This window comes from Cupressus sempervirens, chromosome 1 (genome assembly GCF_028749045.1).
Source record: "Cupressus sempervirens isolate cs-2001-9-10 chromosome 1, ASM2874904v1, whole genome shotgun sequence".
Taxonomy (NCBI): Eukaryota; Viridiplantae; Streptophyta; class Pinopsida; order Cupressales; family Cupressaceae; genus Cupressus; species Cupressus sempervirens.
Genome location: NC_143118.1, coordinates 761918709 through 761934324, shown reverse-complemented (window position 1 = coordinate 761934324; position 15616 = coordinate 761918709). Strand labels below are relative to the sequence as shown.

General features: G+C 39.3%; 1 protein-coding gene across 14 annotated transcripts in view; it reads right to left on the bottom strand.

The window, feature by feature from the left end:
• LOC149580128 (transcriptional corepressor LEUNIG-like) overlaps positions 1 to 15616 on the bottom strand; it is a 73895-nt gene that overhangs the window by 18922 nt on the left and 39357 nt on the right. For 7 of the 14 annotated variants that reach the window (XM_089789577.1, XM_089789567.1, XM_089789596.1 and 4 more), the window contains 7 exons: positions 15228 to 15347; positions 14749 to 14979; positions 14499 to 14622; positions 14067 to 14176; positions 13805 to 13954; positions 10507 to 10662; positions 10286 to 10402 (listed from right to left, as the gene is read on the bottom strand). In XM_089789577.1, coding sequence (XP_089645703.1) covers positions 10286 to 10402; positions 10507 to 10662; positions 13805 to 13954; positions 14067 to 14176; positions 14499 to 14622; positions 14749 to 14979; positions 15228 to 15347 — 1008 coding nt within the window. The remainder of the gene's footprint in view (positions 1 to 10285; positions 10403 to 10506; positions 10663 to 13804; positions 13955 to 14066; positions 14177 to 14498; positions 14623 to 14748; positions 14980 to 15227; positions 15348 to 15616) is intronic. The other 7 variants (XM_089789599.1, XM_089789605.1, XM_089789611.1 and 4 more) reach the window with 2 other exon arrangements.

Sequence of the window (15616 nt, the reverse complement as noted above, 5' to 3'; positions counted from 1 at the left end):
AATCGCGTAGTTCAATGCATCAACATGAACATGAAACTCCTTATCCCAGTTCGGATAAGCTAGGATATGTGTTGTGGCCAACCTTGTTTTCAATCCGTCGAAAGCTTCATTTTGCTCCGCTTCCCATTTATAAGGTTCGTCCTTGCAGGTTAGTTTGCCAAGCAAGTATGATATTTTTGCAAAGTTCTTGATGAACCTACGGTAGTATCCAATATGTCGGAGGAACGATTTTACCTGTCACATCCGTTGATGGTGGCATTTCTAAAATTACCCAAACTTTGTCAAGATCCATCTTCAACCCTGCTTTGCAGACTGTGTCCTAGTAGCTTCCCCTGTGGCACCATGAACCTGCATTTCTTCAAATTTAGTGTCAGTCTCACCCGCCTGCATTCGCCAAGTGTTGTTATATGCTTATCTTCTGTGCTAAAAATTGACCAATCATCCAGGAATGCTTTAAAGTTTCTGGTAGACATTTTATCAAATATGTGCAAGATAATTCTTTGGAACATTGCCAGAGCATTACACAGTCCGAACGTCATCCCGTTATAGGCATATACTCCATCTTCCACTATAAATGTCATTTTCAACCTATCTTCTTCGGCGATGGATATCTAGTTGTATCCAAAGAACTCATACGTGAATGAATATATTTCATGCCCTACAACTTTTTCCAGAATGCTATTGGTGAATGGTATTGCAAATGGATCTTTAATCGTTATTGCATTTAGGCATCAAAAGTCTACGCATATTCTTATTTGTGTGGTGTCCTTCAGAGATATAACAATCGATGATACCCACTCACTCGTCCGACCCTAAAAACAATTCCTGCTTCTAGCATTCTATCAATCTCATCAGTGACCTGTGTGGCATAATTTTTGTTCATCCAGTATGGTCGCTTCCGTACGGGCACTGCACCTTCTATCAATGGTATCCAGTGGACACAACTCCGACGGTACTCCTTTCAAATCCTTATAGTCCATGCAAACACGTCATTATACTCCATAAATATTTTGAACACTATTGACTTCAAGACTGGATTCCAGTCATCTCCCACAAAGATATTTTTTGGATTGGCTTCATCTCCTAAGTTCGTCGTTTTTACAGTAGGCTCTTCATACTTTATAAGTTTGTCATCACTAAATGTATGCGTTGATGTTTCAAACATGTACCTCTCCCTCCTTCACTTCGCTATACTCCTTAGAAAACTCATTCCCTTCTTTTCCCTCTTTGACTCCTAACATGTTACAGCTCAGAAAAAGCTCATAGTCCTCCATCTGCCAATGAAGTAAAGTCGTTCACCGAGTCCAAGTCGTTGTCATTCGACCCTCCTAATCTCAATACTCTTTCATCAGGTTCCATTTCTTTTCTTCCCCTCGTCGTCACCTTCGCCTTCACCTTCGAAATCTGATGACGCTGCCTCCTCACCTACCATCTGTGTGCAAGTTGATTATAAATCTCTGGCCTCCACCTTTCATGAGCAGGGTATTTTGCTTCCAATCATGATTCACCTTTGCCTGTACCAACTAACCTTGTCCAAGGATGGCATCATACCCTTTTCTTTTTAACGGTATGATGACAAAATCCAACAGGAATGGTTGTGTGCTGATAGTTACAGGCTATGCCATTAGGGTCCCTAGAGGCTTGATCCCATGCTAATCGACAATGAGTAATTCAAATGTAGGTGGCCACAACGTAGGTTGTCCCAACTTTTTCCATATATCCTCCGGTAGTACGTTTAATCTTGACCCTTCGTCGACAATTGTGTCTGTTAGTATGTTTCCCAGGATACCCAGCTCTACTACTATTGGATGTTTTCCCGTAGTGACTACTAGCAGCATTGGGTCTGTTGCAGTCGCTCCGCTGCCATCCTTTCTTGTCTCTTCCATTGCTTTTGGGAGTGGTGTCATATTTAGTATCGTCGTTCGCAATTGAGGCATTGTAAGGTCATTTAATTTCATAGGAACTTCCTTTTGCATTACTTGCCTTATAATATTTTGTTCTACTAGGTTCCTCTTCGAGGTGTCAACAGTGTCTTTTGTTTGTATTTTTTTCGTTTCCATTTGTTTTTCCAACTCCGTTCGTGCTTGCTGCAACCTCTTCTTTTCTTCCTCTACATCTAGGTACATTGCCTTATTGGTTTGTTCGCAAGTAATGGCTAGTGTCTCCTCATCACATGTTTCGACGCTTAACAAGTTCACCCCTTGCTTCGGGCATTTTGAATCCTTGTAGTCTCCTTACCACACCATCTGCATAATAACTGCGGTGTTTCCTTCATAGTATAGTCTCTGGCGAAGTGCCGCCAGAGGTTGCACGCACGACATTGTATCATCGACCGTCCACTCGAGTTGTACTGTATCTAACTTCGGCCTCCATTATTATTATTATTATTATTATTATTATTACCACCTCGTCTGTGTCGATTATTGTTTCGCTATCCTTTTCAGATTGCATCATTGTTTGTGTTTGTTCCAACGCCCGTGGTGGATACTTCCTGTGTCGGTAACACTTGTTGATGTCCCTTCGTCTTCATATTGAACGGGCATTCCTTAGTGGAATGTCCCACAATTTGGCAGATATCACAAAACTGTTTCTTTGGGCAGGAGCCCTTTGTGTGGCCCTCCTTACAGTGCGTACACCACAAATTCCCTTTCATCGAGTCAGGATTCTTTTTCAAATTTTTAAACTCCATCATCCATAACATATTTTTCTGCAATGCTTGAACTTTCTTACTTGATTCTTCGTCACTACTGCTACTTTCGGAAGATGAATCATCTAAGTCCAACGATTTGTGCTTCTTTTTGCTCTTTTTTTGCTCTCTCCAGATTCAGCGCCCGATTATACGCATCTATGTACAATGTTGGAGGTACAATTTTTTTTTTTTTCTTCAGTGTCGGTCGTAGCCCTTCAACAAACCATCTTTTCTTTAATCCGTTCACTGGTTGGCTCTCCATCTTCCCCACCAACTCTTTCAGCTTTCTTGCATACACATGGATTGTTTCATTCTTTCCCTACTTCATACTATATATTTCTGCCACAATTTCATTATCGTCCCTTAGTAGTTGGAACTTTGCTATGAATTCCTTCTTGACTTATGTTCATGTAGTTAATTTTTGTGGATCGACATCCGAAAACCAATCAATCACAACACCTCGTAAGGTCGCCGGGAACTGTCGGACCCAATCATCCTGGTCTGTTACACCATTCATCGTCCATATTGTTTCGCATGTTTTGCAATGTCTGATCGGATCTGTCATCCCATCACCATTGAACTTTGACAATTTTCCCTTTGGTCCTGTCATTGCTACTTTCTTATGATTCTGTGGTACTTTCTATGTACCCGCATTGTTTTGCACAACCGCGCTGCTTCGAACAACCGCCCTACTATGGACAACTATATTACCCAATGAGAAAAGATCTTCCTCAAGCGAAGTTGTTCGATTCTCTGCCTGTATTTGTTCGTCGGGTGAATCAGGAACGAAAAGTTCACTCCGCACTCGTGCTCCTTCGGCACTTTGATCCGTGTGTGTTACTTTCCTTCCTTTCAAATTCTCTACCCTCGATGTATACAAGTTAAGGAACTCCTTCCTTGTCTCTTCCACCAAATTCAACCGCTATCAAGTTTCTTCGAGCAATTCCTCGGCACTCCTTGGTCTGCTAGGTGAATGCAATCCCTCCGTCTGTGCTCCTTCACCCCCTCGATGTCCGTTCGTAAGCTGCTGAAGCTTTTGTCTGCGCTCCACCTATTGTGCTAAAATTAATACTTCTTGTGTTGTGTGCATCTCATCCTTATCTTTTATCTTATTCCTATCTTTATTAAGCAGATTCAACATTAATCTTCATAACACTTCCTTTGTTCCAAGTTCGCCTGGCAACGGCGCCAAATGTTTACCGTACAGGGTAAATGTATACTTATCAAATGTAGTATAGTAAGACATAACACATAACAGATACTTTATTCATATATGCAATATGCACTCCAATGCTTACAATATGATTATGACAATGTTCAATAGTCCCTTTCGGACGGTGTACATATACTTTCCTAAAGGGATGACTCAAACGTCACGCGCCCTTTTGGATACAATTCTACCTGTCGGCTATAATATAGAATTTACCGACAACAGTCTCCTAAAACTTCATTTCGCTGGTGATAGATTTTTAACTTCGATTCGTTTACTGCATAGGCCACCTCTTTCCCATCCAACGTCCGTAATTTTATTGCTCCATTATCTCCCACTTCACGAATCTTGTAGGATCCAACCCATTTCACCTACAATTTGCCAGGTTTGATTTCATTACGCTCGTTATACTTTAATACTAATTAACCTAGTTGGAACCTGTTCAGTTTTAAATGCTTGTCATGCCACACCTTGTGTCTGTACTGTGAAACTTTGATGGCCTATTGTGCTTGCAATTGTCGTTCGTCGATTTTATTCAGGTTATATAACTTCTCCCTGAGGCTTCCCATGTCTCCTAATTCGTTTTCAATCGCTATTCGCAAACTCGGTACCATGAACTCTGTTGGTACTACAACCTCCTGACCATACATTAACTAAAACGGAGTATGTCCCGTGGTAACTTTGTAAGAGGTATAGTATGCCCATAACATGGATGGCAACTTTTCCTCCCAATCTTCACCTTCAACTGCGCAAGACTTGTAAATTACTGCAACCAAAATTTTATTTGTAGACTACATGTCCATTTGCTCTCAGGTAGTACGGGCTTGACAGGGAATGGTAGATTTTGAATTCCATGGTGAGTAGCAAGATAACATGGTTGACAAAATGTCCCCCAATCGCTTGTCAGTTGTATCGAGATTCCATACCTAGTGATGATTTGCACGAAGATAAATCTCATCGTGCTCATTGTAGAGTTGTCTAGTAGGGCTCGTGCCTCTACCCACTTTGTAAGGTACGTGGTTGCTATTACAATGTATCTGCATCTCTGGGCTTTGTTTACCTTCAATGGCCCGACGAAGTCTAGCCCCCACCGTTCGAATAGTTCCAGTGCATGTGAGGGGTTCAAAGGCATAAAATCCCTCTTTGGGGGCTTCCCTTCTCTCTGGCATCTATCATATGCAACGACCCACTCCCTAGCATCATTGTGCACGATTGGCCACCACAATTCTGCAAGAAGTATCTTATGTGCAGTTGTGTTTGGTCCCATATGTCCTCCTGCGGGCCCTTCATGTGCTTCTTTCAATACTTCTGGGATTTCTTCCTCCATAACACATCGTCTTAAATTATGGTTGGGTCCCATCTTGTATAGCAACTCGTTGATCAACTGGAATGTTCGACTTCGGAGTACTAGTTTCCACCTCTCACTTGGTGACATTTCCCTAGGAAATTGCCCCATTGAAAGATATTCCCTGATACTTGCATACCAAGATGGTAGTACGGCGATCTGAAATAGTTGTGCGTTAGGAAAGTCATCGTTGACTCCCTCCAGAGGTTCTCCCAATTTGATCCTAGATAGATGATCCGCACTCACGTGGCTTTTCCTGGGTCGTACCACAATTTTAAATGTAAATTCCTGCAAGAGAAGTAGCCATCTGCTTATCTGTGCTTGAATGATCGGTTTGTTCACAAGATATAGTAAGGCATGGTGGTCTACATAGAACACAAATGGGGTCGCCAATAAGTAGTGTCTAAACTTCTATATGACGTACACCATTCTGAAGGCCTCCCACTCTGTTGTGCTATAATTCTTTTCTACCTTAGACAATAGTATAGTTGCGAAGTACACCGGGTGGTCCAATCCGTGATCACCTGTTTGTGCCAACATTGCTCCGATTGCGTAGTTTGACACATCAACGTGCACATGGAACTCCTTATCCTAGTTCAGATAAGCCAGGATAGGTGTTGTGGCTAGTCATATTTTCAATCCCTAAAAAGCTTCATCCTGCTCTATTTCCCATTTGTAGGGTTCTCCCTTGCAAGTTAGCTTGTCTAGAGAGTACGATATTTTGGCAAAGTTGTTAATAAACCTTTGATAGTACCCTATGTGTGCTAGGAATGATTTCACTTCTGTCACATCTATCGAGGGTGGCATTTCCAAAATCACTCAAACCTTGTCTGGATATGTTTTTAATCCTACCTTGCATATGATGTATTCGAACAATTTTTCCTAAGGTACCATAAATCTGCACTTCTAAGGGTTGAGTGCTAGTCGTGCCCATCTACATCTTTCCATACATTCCTTGAGTGCGGTCAAATGCTTGTCCTCCACACTGAAAACTGACCAATTGTCCAACAATGCTTTGAAGTTTCTGATTGACATCTTGTCGAAGATGTGCAGGATGATTCGTTGAAACATTATTGGAGCGTTGCATAGACCAAATGACATTCTGTTGTAGGCGTACACTCTGTCTTCTGCTACGAAGGTTGTTTTGAGCTTATCTTCCTCTGCAATGGATATCTGGTTGTCATCGGAAAATCTATCCATGAATGAATATATTTCATGCCCCACAACTTCCTCCAAAATACTGTCAATAAATAGGATCGGAAATGAATCTTTAAATGTTATTGCATTCAAACAACAGAAGTCTACAGATATCCTTATTTGAGTGGTATCCTTCTTCAGTGATATCACAATTGGGTATACCCACTCACTGGTCTGTACCCGAAAAGTAATGCCTGCCTCAAACATCTGGTTAATCTCATCTGTGACCTGTGTGGCATGCTTTTTATTCATGCAATATGGTCGCTTCTATACAAATACTACTCCTAAGTGGGATGTCGTGAACACACAATTCTGGTGGTACACCTTTCAGGTCTTTGTATGTCCACACAAAAACATCCTTCTATTCCATGAATATCTTAAATGTTGCTGCTTTCAAAACTGGGTTCCAATCGTCACCTACAAATATGTTTTTTGGATTAGCCTCATCTCCTAAGTTCATTGTCTTCACCATTGGTTCTTCATATTTAATCGGCTTCTCATCACTGAATGCATGTGTAGATGTTTCATCTATCTGCGCCTCTCCTTTCACTTCTCTGTATTTTGATGGAAATTCGTTCTTTTCCTCTCCCTTACTTCCTTCCTCGACCCCTAACATGTGATAGCTCAAAAAGAGCTCATAATCCTCCATTTGCCAATGGAGTAGGCCGTTCACCAAATCCAAGTCGTCATCGTCATCGAATCCTCCTTCCAGTCTCAAGATTCCTTCTTCGTTGGGTTCCATTCGTGTCTTTCCTTCATTGTTTCCCTCCTCACCTTTGAAGTCTGACAATGCTGCCTCCTCTCCCACCATCTCAGTGTGTAGATCAATTATGAACCTACGACCTCCTTTATCCATGGACAAAGTGTTCCTTTTCTAGTCATGTTTCAACTTTGCCTGCACCAACCAGCCCCATCCGAGGATAGCATCATACCCTTTCCTTTTCAACAGAATGACCACAAAGTCCAGTAAGAAGGGTTGTGTCCTGATTGTTACAAGTTGTGCCATTAGAATCCTGAGGGGTTTGATCCTGTGTTGATTGGCAGTGAGCAATTGGAATGTAGGTGGCCATAGAGTAGGTTGCCCCAACTTCCATGTTTCTTCCGCCGATACATTTACTCCCAACCCTTCATCTACGATGGTGTCCGTGAGGATAGTTCCAAGAATACCCATCTCAACTACTGTAGGGTGTCTTCTTGTGTTCAGCGCAAGTAGCATTGGGTCTACCGCGGTCGTTCTGCTTCCACCTTGGGTGTCTTTCCCTAGCTCTTCCACCACCTTCGGGGATGGTGTCATGTTTAGAATTGCAGTTTGCAACTGAGTCATTGCAAGAAGCAGGTCATTCAGTTTCATGGGAACCTCAGCTTGCATTACATGTTGTATGATACCTTGTTTAGCCTAGTTCCTCCTTGAGGTGCCGACAGTGTCCTTCATTTGTGATTTTTTAGCCTCCATCTCTTTTTAAATTTTTGCTCTTGCTTGTTGCATACTTTTCTTTTCCTCTTCTAGCTCTAGATATGTTGTCTTCTTTGCTTGTGCATGAGTAATTGCTAATGTTTCCTCATCACATCTTTCTATGGTCAAAAGGTTCACCCCGGGCTTAGGGCATTTTGAGTCATCATGGTCTCCAGGACCACACCATCTGCACAACTATGGTGTTCCCTTCGTAGTACAGTCTCTGGTGAAGTGGCCCCAAAGGTTGCACACACGATATTGTATCATTGGCTGTCCTGTCGTATTGTATTGTATCCGACTATGGCCCCTATTATTGTTTTTACCACCTCGTCCACGTCGGTTGTTATTTCGATACCCTCCTAAAGTTGTCGCGTCATTGTATTTGTTCCCGCTCCCAAGGTGGGCACTTCTTGTGTTCGTAATACTTGTTGGTATCCCTCTGTTTTCATATTGAATAGGCATTCCTTGGTGGAGTGTCCTGCAATTTGGCAAATATCGCAAAATTGGTTCTTAGGGCAAGAGCCCTTTGTGTGTCCCTCCTCTCAATTCGTACACCATAGTTCCTCTTCTCTCATTTGGCCAAGATTCTTTTTCATGTTTTTAAACTCTTTCATCATATGTAGCATGTCCTTCTATAGTGCCCGAACCTTTTTACTCAATTCCTCATCGCTACTGCTTTCAGAGGATGAGTCTTCAAAATCCGACGATCTGTCTTCTTTTTGCTATTTTTTTGTTCGCTCTCCAAGTCCATCGCACTGTTATATGCATCAATGTACGATGTTGGAAGTATAATTTTCATCTTTTTCCACAGTATTGGTCACAGCCCTTCAACAAACCACCTTTTCTTCAACTAGTCCGCTGGTTGGCTTTTCATTTTTCCTACTAGTTCCTTTAGCCTCCTCACGTATATGCGGACTATTTCATTCTTCCCCTATTTTGTGCTGTAAATTTTCGCTAATATCTCATTATCATCCCTAAGTAGTCGGAACTCTACTATAAATTCTTTCTTTACATCCGCCCATGTAGTTAGCTTCTTCGGATCAGTGTTTGAAAACCAATCTATTGCTACACTCTAGGGTAGCTGGAAACTGCTGGACATAGTAATCTTGGTCCGTTACAACGTTTGCAGTGCATATTGTTTTGCACGTTTTACAATGTCAAACTGGATTGACCATCCCATCGCCATTAAACTTCGGAAGTTTTTCCTTGACCCTGTCATTGTTAACTTCTTCTGTATTTGTCATACTTGTTGCGTACCTGCGTTGTTCTGAGTACTTGCATTGTTCTGGGTACTCGTGTTGTTCTGCACAATCGCACTACTCTGTGGTGTGAAGAGGTCTTCTACAAGCGAAGTTGTTCAATTCTCAATGTCTTTGTTCGTCACATGTATCGAGAACAAAGAGTTCACCCACGCCCATGCGCCTTCGACACCTCAAGCTGTGCGGATTCCTTCTCTTCTATCTGGATTCTCTACCCACAGCGTTTTCAAGTTTAGGAACTCCTCCCTTATTTCTTCCACTAAATTCAATCTTTGTTTCGTCTCCTCAAGCAAGTCCTCAGCACTCCTTGGTTCGTGCTCCTTCACCACTTCAGTGCCCGTTGGCAAGCTGTTGAAACTTCTACCTTCGCTCTGCCTGTTGTGTAAGAATTAATGCTTCCCATGTTGTGCGAACATCATCCTTTTTTCTTCTTTTTTTCGATCTTTATTGAGCATATTCGACATTAATCTTCATAAAAAATCTTTTGTACCAAATTCGACTGGCAACGATGCCAAATGTTTATCGTACAAAGTAAATGGATATTTATTGCATTAAGAGACTAGAATGTAACACATAACAAGATGCTTTATTCATATAAGCAGATATGCAATTACGATTACAATGCTCCTCCATGATTCCATTCGGACGATGCACATATACTTCCCAAAGGGGTGACTCGATTGTCACGCAACCTTTCGGACACTAACTAATCTCATGGGCTTTAATATTTGCTTTTACCGACAACATGCTCCAAATTGTATATGAAGATGCAAATCATCCAATGATTAATGAGATATATAGAATTTTTGGAACTCCTAAGAAGTTAAGTCATGCAACTATTTGTTCTTAATAACTATTCAGATTGCAATTTTAATTATCCATATTCTTTTGTATGGGTTATCCAATTTTACATAAGCCCATAAATTACACGGTAGGTTTTTCACAAATGGTGTGGTGGTACTCAAATAATTTTTTTATTGGTTTTTCATTAAGATTTAGGTCCTACAATCTTAGCTGTCAACTTACAAGGAAAATCTGAATTTTCAAGCAAGTGATTAAGCTATAGTTATGACAAATTAAATGATGGAAAATTACAAGATGACTTGCAAGGTATGGAACACAAGAACAAAACCTGTAAGGAATACAAGCAAGTATCAGTTGAAATGTCAAATACAGAAACTGCATTCTCCGTGGCTGCAGCAAGGTACTGCCCACCTTGAGGTTGAAATCTCAGCTGTGTTGTGCCACCCTGCTCCAACAAATTAACGATTTTGTAATAACAGATTTACAAAGTAGCAAAAGCACATAATTATGAACATTTTCCATGTACATCTAGAGCCAGAAAAGACTTACCTTGATAACATTTGTGCAAGCCCCTTTGCTTATACTCCAGTAGCGAATTTCAGAGTCTCCATCACAAGAGCAGAGAAGATCGCCATTACTCGGATGAAAATCTACTGAATTGACAGGGGCTGAATGCCCAGTGAAAGACCGTAGGGAGTAATTAGGCTGCCCAAGACATCATAATACATGTCAACAAATTGAACTTCTACATCCAAATTATCACACTTCAGATGACAATTACAACCAGGAATTTTGTAGATCAGAAAATCATTCAGCATTTTCTCAAGAACAGAATAATGAAAGTATCCAAATACTATAGCATCCCCGTCTTGATGTGTCTTATAGATGGACTGAAAAATCTGTTTCAAATTGATACAACTGAAATTTTACAAGAAAGAAAATGCCAATCCTACACAACTTCTAGTTTCTACTAGTCAGGAACTGAGCATCACATACCATTAACACTGTCCGATACTTGCACAGACAATAATATATAATTGCTAAAGCATATTTAGTTTATATGCAATAAACTGTTAAGATTGTAGCTTCTGTCAGATTGATTTTATCATGAGATACCTTGTTGATGGTAAAATCATCTTTAAGATAAATATCTTATATATATATAGAATATATATTATATATATTATACATTATATATTATTATAATTATATTACATATATGGTTAATATATTAATATTACTTATATGCTTAAAGATGAGTTATACATATAGTTATTTATTAACTAATGATGATTAACTATATAGACATGTCTCTTCATATCTCCTCTCATATTTATCAGTCTTCAAATCTGCATTTGGAAGACATCAGTGACATTGGCAATGTTAGTACTTTAGCAGACATGATCCATGTTACTTAACATGAACTACCAAAAGTTGTAATATCAAATGGCTTGTGAAAAAAAGATGCTGCCTATGCAAGGGCTATGTTCCTGGGAAGAGTAGGAACCATGTAACCTATTTAAAAATAAAGCTGTTATCAACAGATGTAAAAAGATATGCCCAAAGAATTATGAAATACAGTACATACTAGCTTTCCCTATATATTTTTAATTTTAAAAAGGCTAGGTCGAATATAAAATCTAAGTTCCAAGGCAGATTTAATATAAAATCAGGAGAATGATAATGCCTGTAGTCTACTACTGTCAAGAAAAGACAAAATCAATCACCCACCAAAGAACACATATAATGCCCAGAACCCAATGTAAGATGTATCGTCATTATTAACTTTAAACATTCTCAATAGCAATGTACCCAGGCAGAGAGATCAGGATTAGAAATGCCAAAATTTAGGACCAAAGAAAGGACTGCCAGTTGCTCTAAGTTGCAAAAGAAAGTTTGCATTTCTGAATGTGCTTTTCTATTGAGATAGTTTATCAAGTTGGGCATAGTTCAGAATTTATAAGTTTTTCAGATATTTTTACGTTGAAGGCGTACCTTTTCTGAAGTGTCCAAACTTCATTTTGAAATAGGCATGTCTACTTCGCACAATTCATCCGACACCAACACAATAGAAATATGTTGGCTTCTGATGATTTGCAGGAAGATCTTTCCAAGCAAAAATTGTGATCTGCCTCTGCACATTTCGAGGGTTTTTTGTGCAAAATTCTGCTCTTTCCAATTGTGATACCCTCCTCCTTGCAGCTCGTGGTGGGTTTTCTTGGATGGAAATATTTTGACAGTTTTTGGAATCTGCATTGTTACTTCTACCTGTGCTTTACTCTATTCTTGGCATTCTTTTGGGTCGTGTTTGCTCGTGTAAGGGTTTCTATTATCCTTGATCTAGGGTATTTACAACCCTACTCTGGCCAACCTTTGTTCCGTATTTTGGTGACTTCATGTTCGGTCACAACTGGTTTTCAGGGGAAAAAAATGAGTGGTGTTGTTGGTCTCAAGGATTTTTATTTTTCCCAAAACCAAAATCATTCTAAGGTTTTGTCAAAATTCTCCAGAAAAATCGTTACATCTTTGAGTCCATTTTGAGTTGTAGTGCTCATATGCAAAAGTATTGGGGCATAGTGCTCATCTGAAAAAGGGTAGGCAATTTTTCCTTAAAATCATGGTTTTAGTTTCATCTCAGTATGTCTGCCTACAAGAAGTGATACCTTTATTTACCAATGTCAAGTTGGCAAGTTATTGGTTATCTTGGACATTTGCAGAGGTTTTACAGAATCAGGGAGGGTCTCAGCAGCATGCTCATCTTGCAGAGCGTTCTGAGGAGGAGACAATTTTCTCTATGCATCCGCAACTAGAAGGGGCAGCCCTCTATCAGTTGTGACCAAAAGACCTGCAAATTGTCTTCTATTGGGTAGGTAGAATGATGGCCATTAAGGGAGGGATTAAAATGGTGTAATGTTTCTTTAATGGTCATATTAATCACCTTAGTAGCTTTCTATTTTCTTTCTTCACTGCACGATTCGTTTCATTTGGAAAACTCGTTTTTGTAAATTTATATAAGGAGCCTTCGTCTTCTCTATTTAATATAACTTTGATTTACCATGACAAATACAGCTTACAATCTTATGAAGCCCATGCTTTCCACACCTTGGTTGATAGCATAAACTCAAGAGAAGCTTTAGACAGGGCCATATAGATTAGTATTTGAATTTTAGTCAAAATATTTTGTTACAGGTCAGTTGATCTAGCCTTCAAAATTAGAATATAACTTCTCAAATGCAATAAAATCCTTTCATACATCATCTTGAAGACGGCTCGCTCAGTTTAAATTGATATTAGTCAGCAGTCCCTCCAAGCAATCCATCCATCAACCATGACACCATATTAAATGCAATGCATAGAACTGCATTTGGCATACTAATAATATCCTAAAGCCAAAGAACACAGTAGAAAGAAACAGGAGACCAATGATCTTCTGGTTGCTTTGCAAATCTTTGACTAAGATATCGCTATAGGAGTTTTGCCAGTCTATAGGTGGAACAGCATATGAGTTATACCAAAACATAAATAATCATAGAAGATCCTCAAAATTCTACTTCGCCAGATTCTTCTGGAAATCTCTAGACTGGGCCAAATATGGGTCTGGACTTGGTCTGTTCTGGGTTTGGACAGGGTCCTACCAAAAGCCTGTGGGTTCGGCAATTAGCAAAGAATTTGAGGACTTTCGATGATATTTGATCAGCTATGACAGATTGTTAAAGATGACATGATTATTTTTTAACTGAAACATTGATATGGTGGTGTAATTTGGCATTTTGCTATGTTATTTGGACATAACATTAATATATATGATCTTTTTTGAACTGATAACATCATGAAAAGGAGTGGTTACCTTATCAGCTTCCCATACTTTGACAGTCTTATCAAAGGATGCTGAAGCCAGGCAATTTGGATTCAGGCTGAACCTAATGTCAGTAATAAAATGAGTGTGCTCTGTAAATGTGCTTCTAAGCTTTAAGGTGTCCATATTCCATAAGAAAGCCTGCAAGTGGTTAAGCACATATATTATTCATGGAACCTTATAACATCCATGACTACAATATAGCCAAAATCATCTAAGCATTCCTGAAAACTGGAAATGACCAAATTCTGACCTTCTTATCATGCCCGGCACTTGCCAGCCACTTGCCATCTACTGAGAAATGACAGGAAACGACTTTACTAGTGCTTGGAGAGAAAACATGTACTGCATTGAAAGAAAACCCTGAAACAAATTCCAAATAAATCTTAGCTCCTACATACATTATTTCATTCTCATAGATCCTGATAACTGTTTAATAAACCCACCTAAACAACAATTCTAAAATACCAATATCATAACTTGAATGCATGTCCATATTTTAGGTTCACAATGAGATCATTTAAAATAAAACACATTAAATTCTAGTTGCATATACAACCTGACAACTGTTAAATCAACCAACCTAAACAGAGATTCAAAAATACCAATATTACAGCATGTCGATATTTTAGGTTCATAATGAGATCATTTGAAGTAAAACGCATCAAGCTCTAATTGCATATACCCTTTGAAGTAGTCATTTGATTCTTCATGGTATCTGAGAGTCCTTCCCTTTTTTCTCCTTCATCAGGTGAAAAATATGATTCTATGTTTTCATCAAGGCCGCATTCATCAAAATGCATTTCCACCTGAATGAGAAAATGACATATTAAGTTTATAATTTATTAAACCAATCTCTAATTAGATAATAATCCAGAACCAAGTGAAACTAGGTCCTAATGACACTGCTAAACCATAAGGTAGTGGACCCTAACCATCTGATTTGACGGCGAAGCAAGTCCACCTGTCCCATCAGATCCATGCATCATTAAATTCTTGGATGCACTGTTGCTCTGCTGTAAGGTGCTAGCCATGGACATCATATCTCCAGGTGTGTGAGCTGATGGTGTCGAGGGCACTGAATTCGCAGAAGGACCAGGAGTATTACCAGTTCCAGTGCTATTTGCTGCTCCTGAAGAAGTTCCTTGCTTCCGTTTTTTTCCAACCTGGATAGTTAAAAAAAAAAAATTTATTAGAGACTGGTAAATACTGCATGGTCTCAAAAAGATAAAAGAAGAAAAACACCATTGTGGCTCCCAAAAGTTTTTCCTTACTACTGAATGTAACACACAACCAGCTATTGCAATGTATTATATTTTTCATGAAATGCCTGAGAAAATAAACAATTGTGTCTGTAATAAAACAACCAACTCAAATGCTTATATTCTACTGTTGATTTTTGCAAAAAAATTACCTGTTGATGAGGCTCTTGACATTGTTGCTGTTGCTGTAGTTGTTGCTGCTGCTGCTGTTGTACATTATGCTGAGATAACAGCAATGGCTGCTGCTGCTGCATCATATGGACCATCTTAATCTAGTTTGAGCAAAAGTTAACAAAGTTATATAAACAACTAACACAAAAATAGAAGGCCTCTAAAGGTTTATAACAGAAACAGCATAATTGCAAATACAGGTGGAATTACTTTGTCCAAAATGACATCTGATCCCAAGGAAAACAAGGAACTTCTAAGTTATCTAGTTAATTGATCCAACTCTTAGCTTGTTCAATTTTATTCTAATAATATTAGCTTGTAATTTATTGAAGTGAATGATATTCTTAAAATAAAACACAAATCAAGAGGA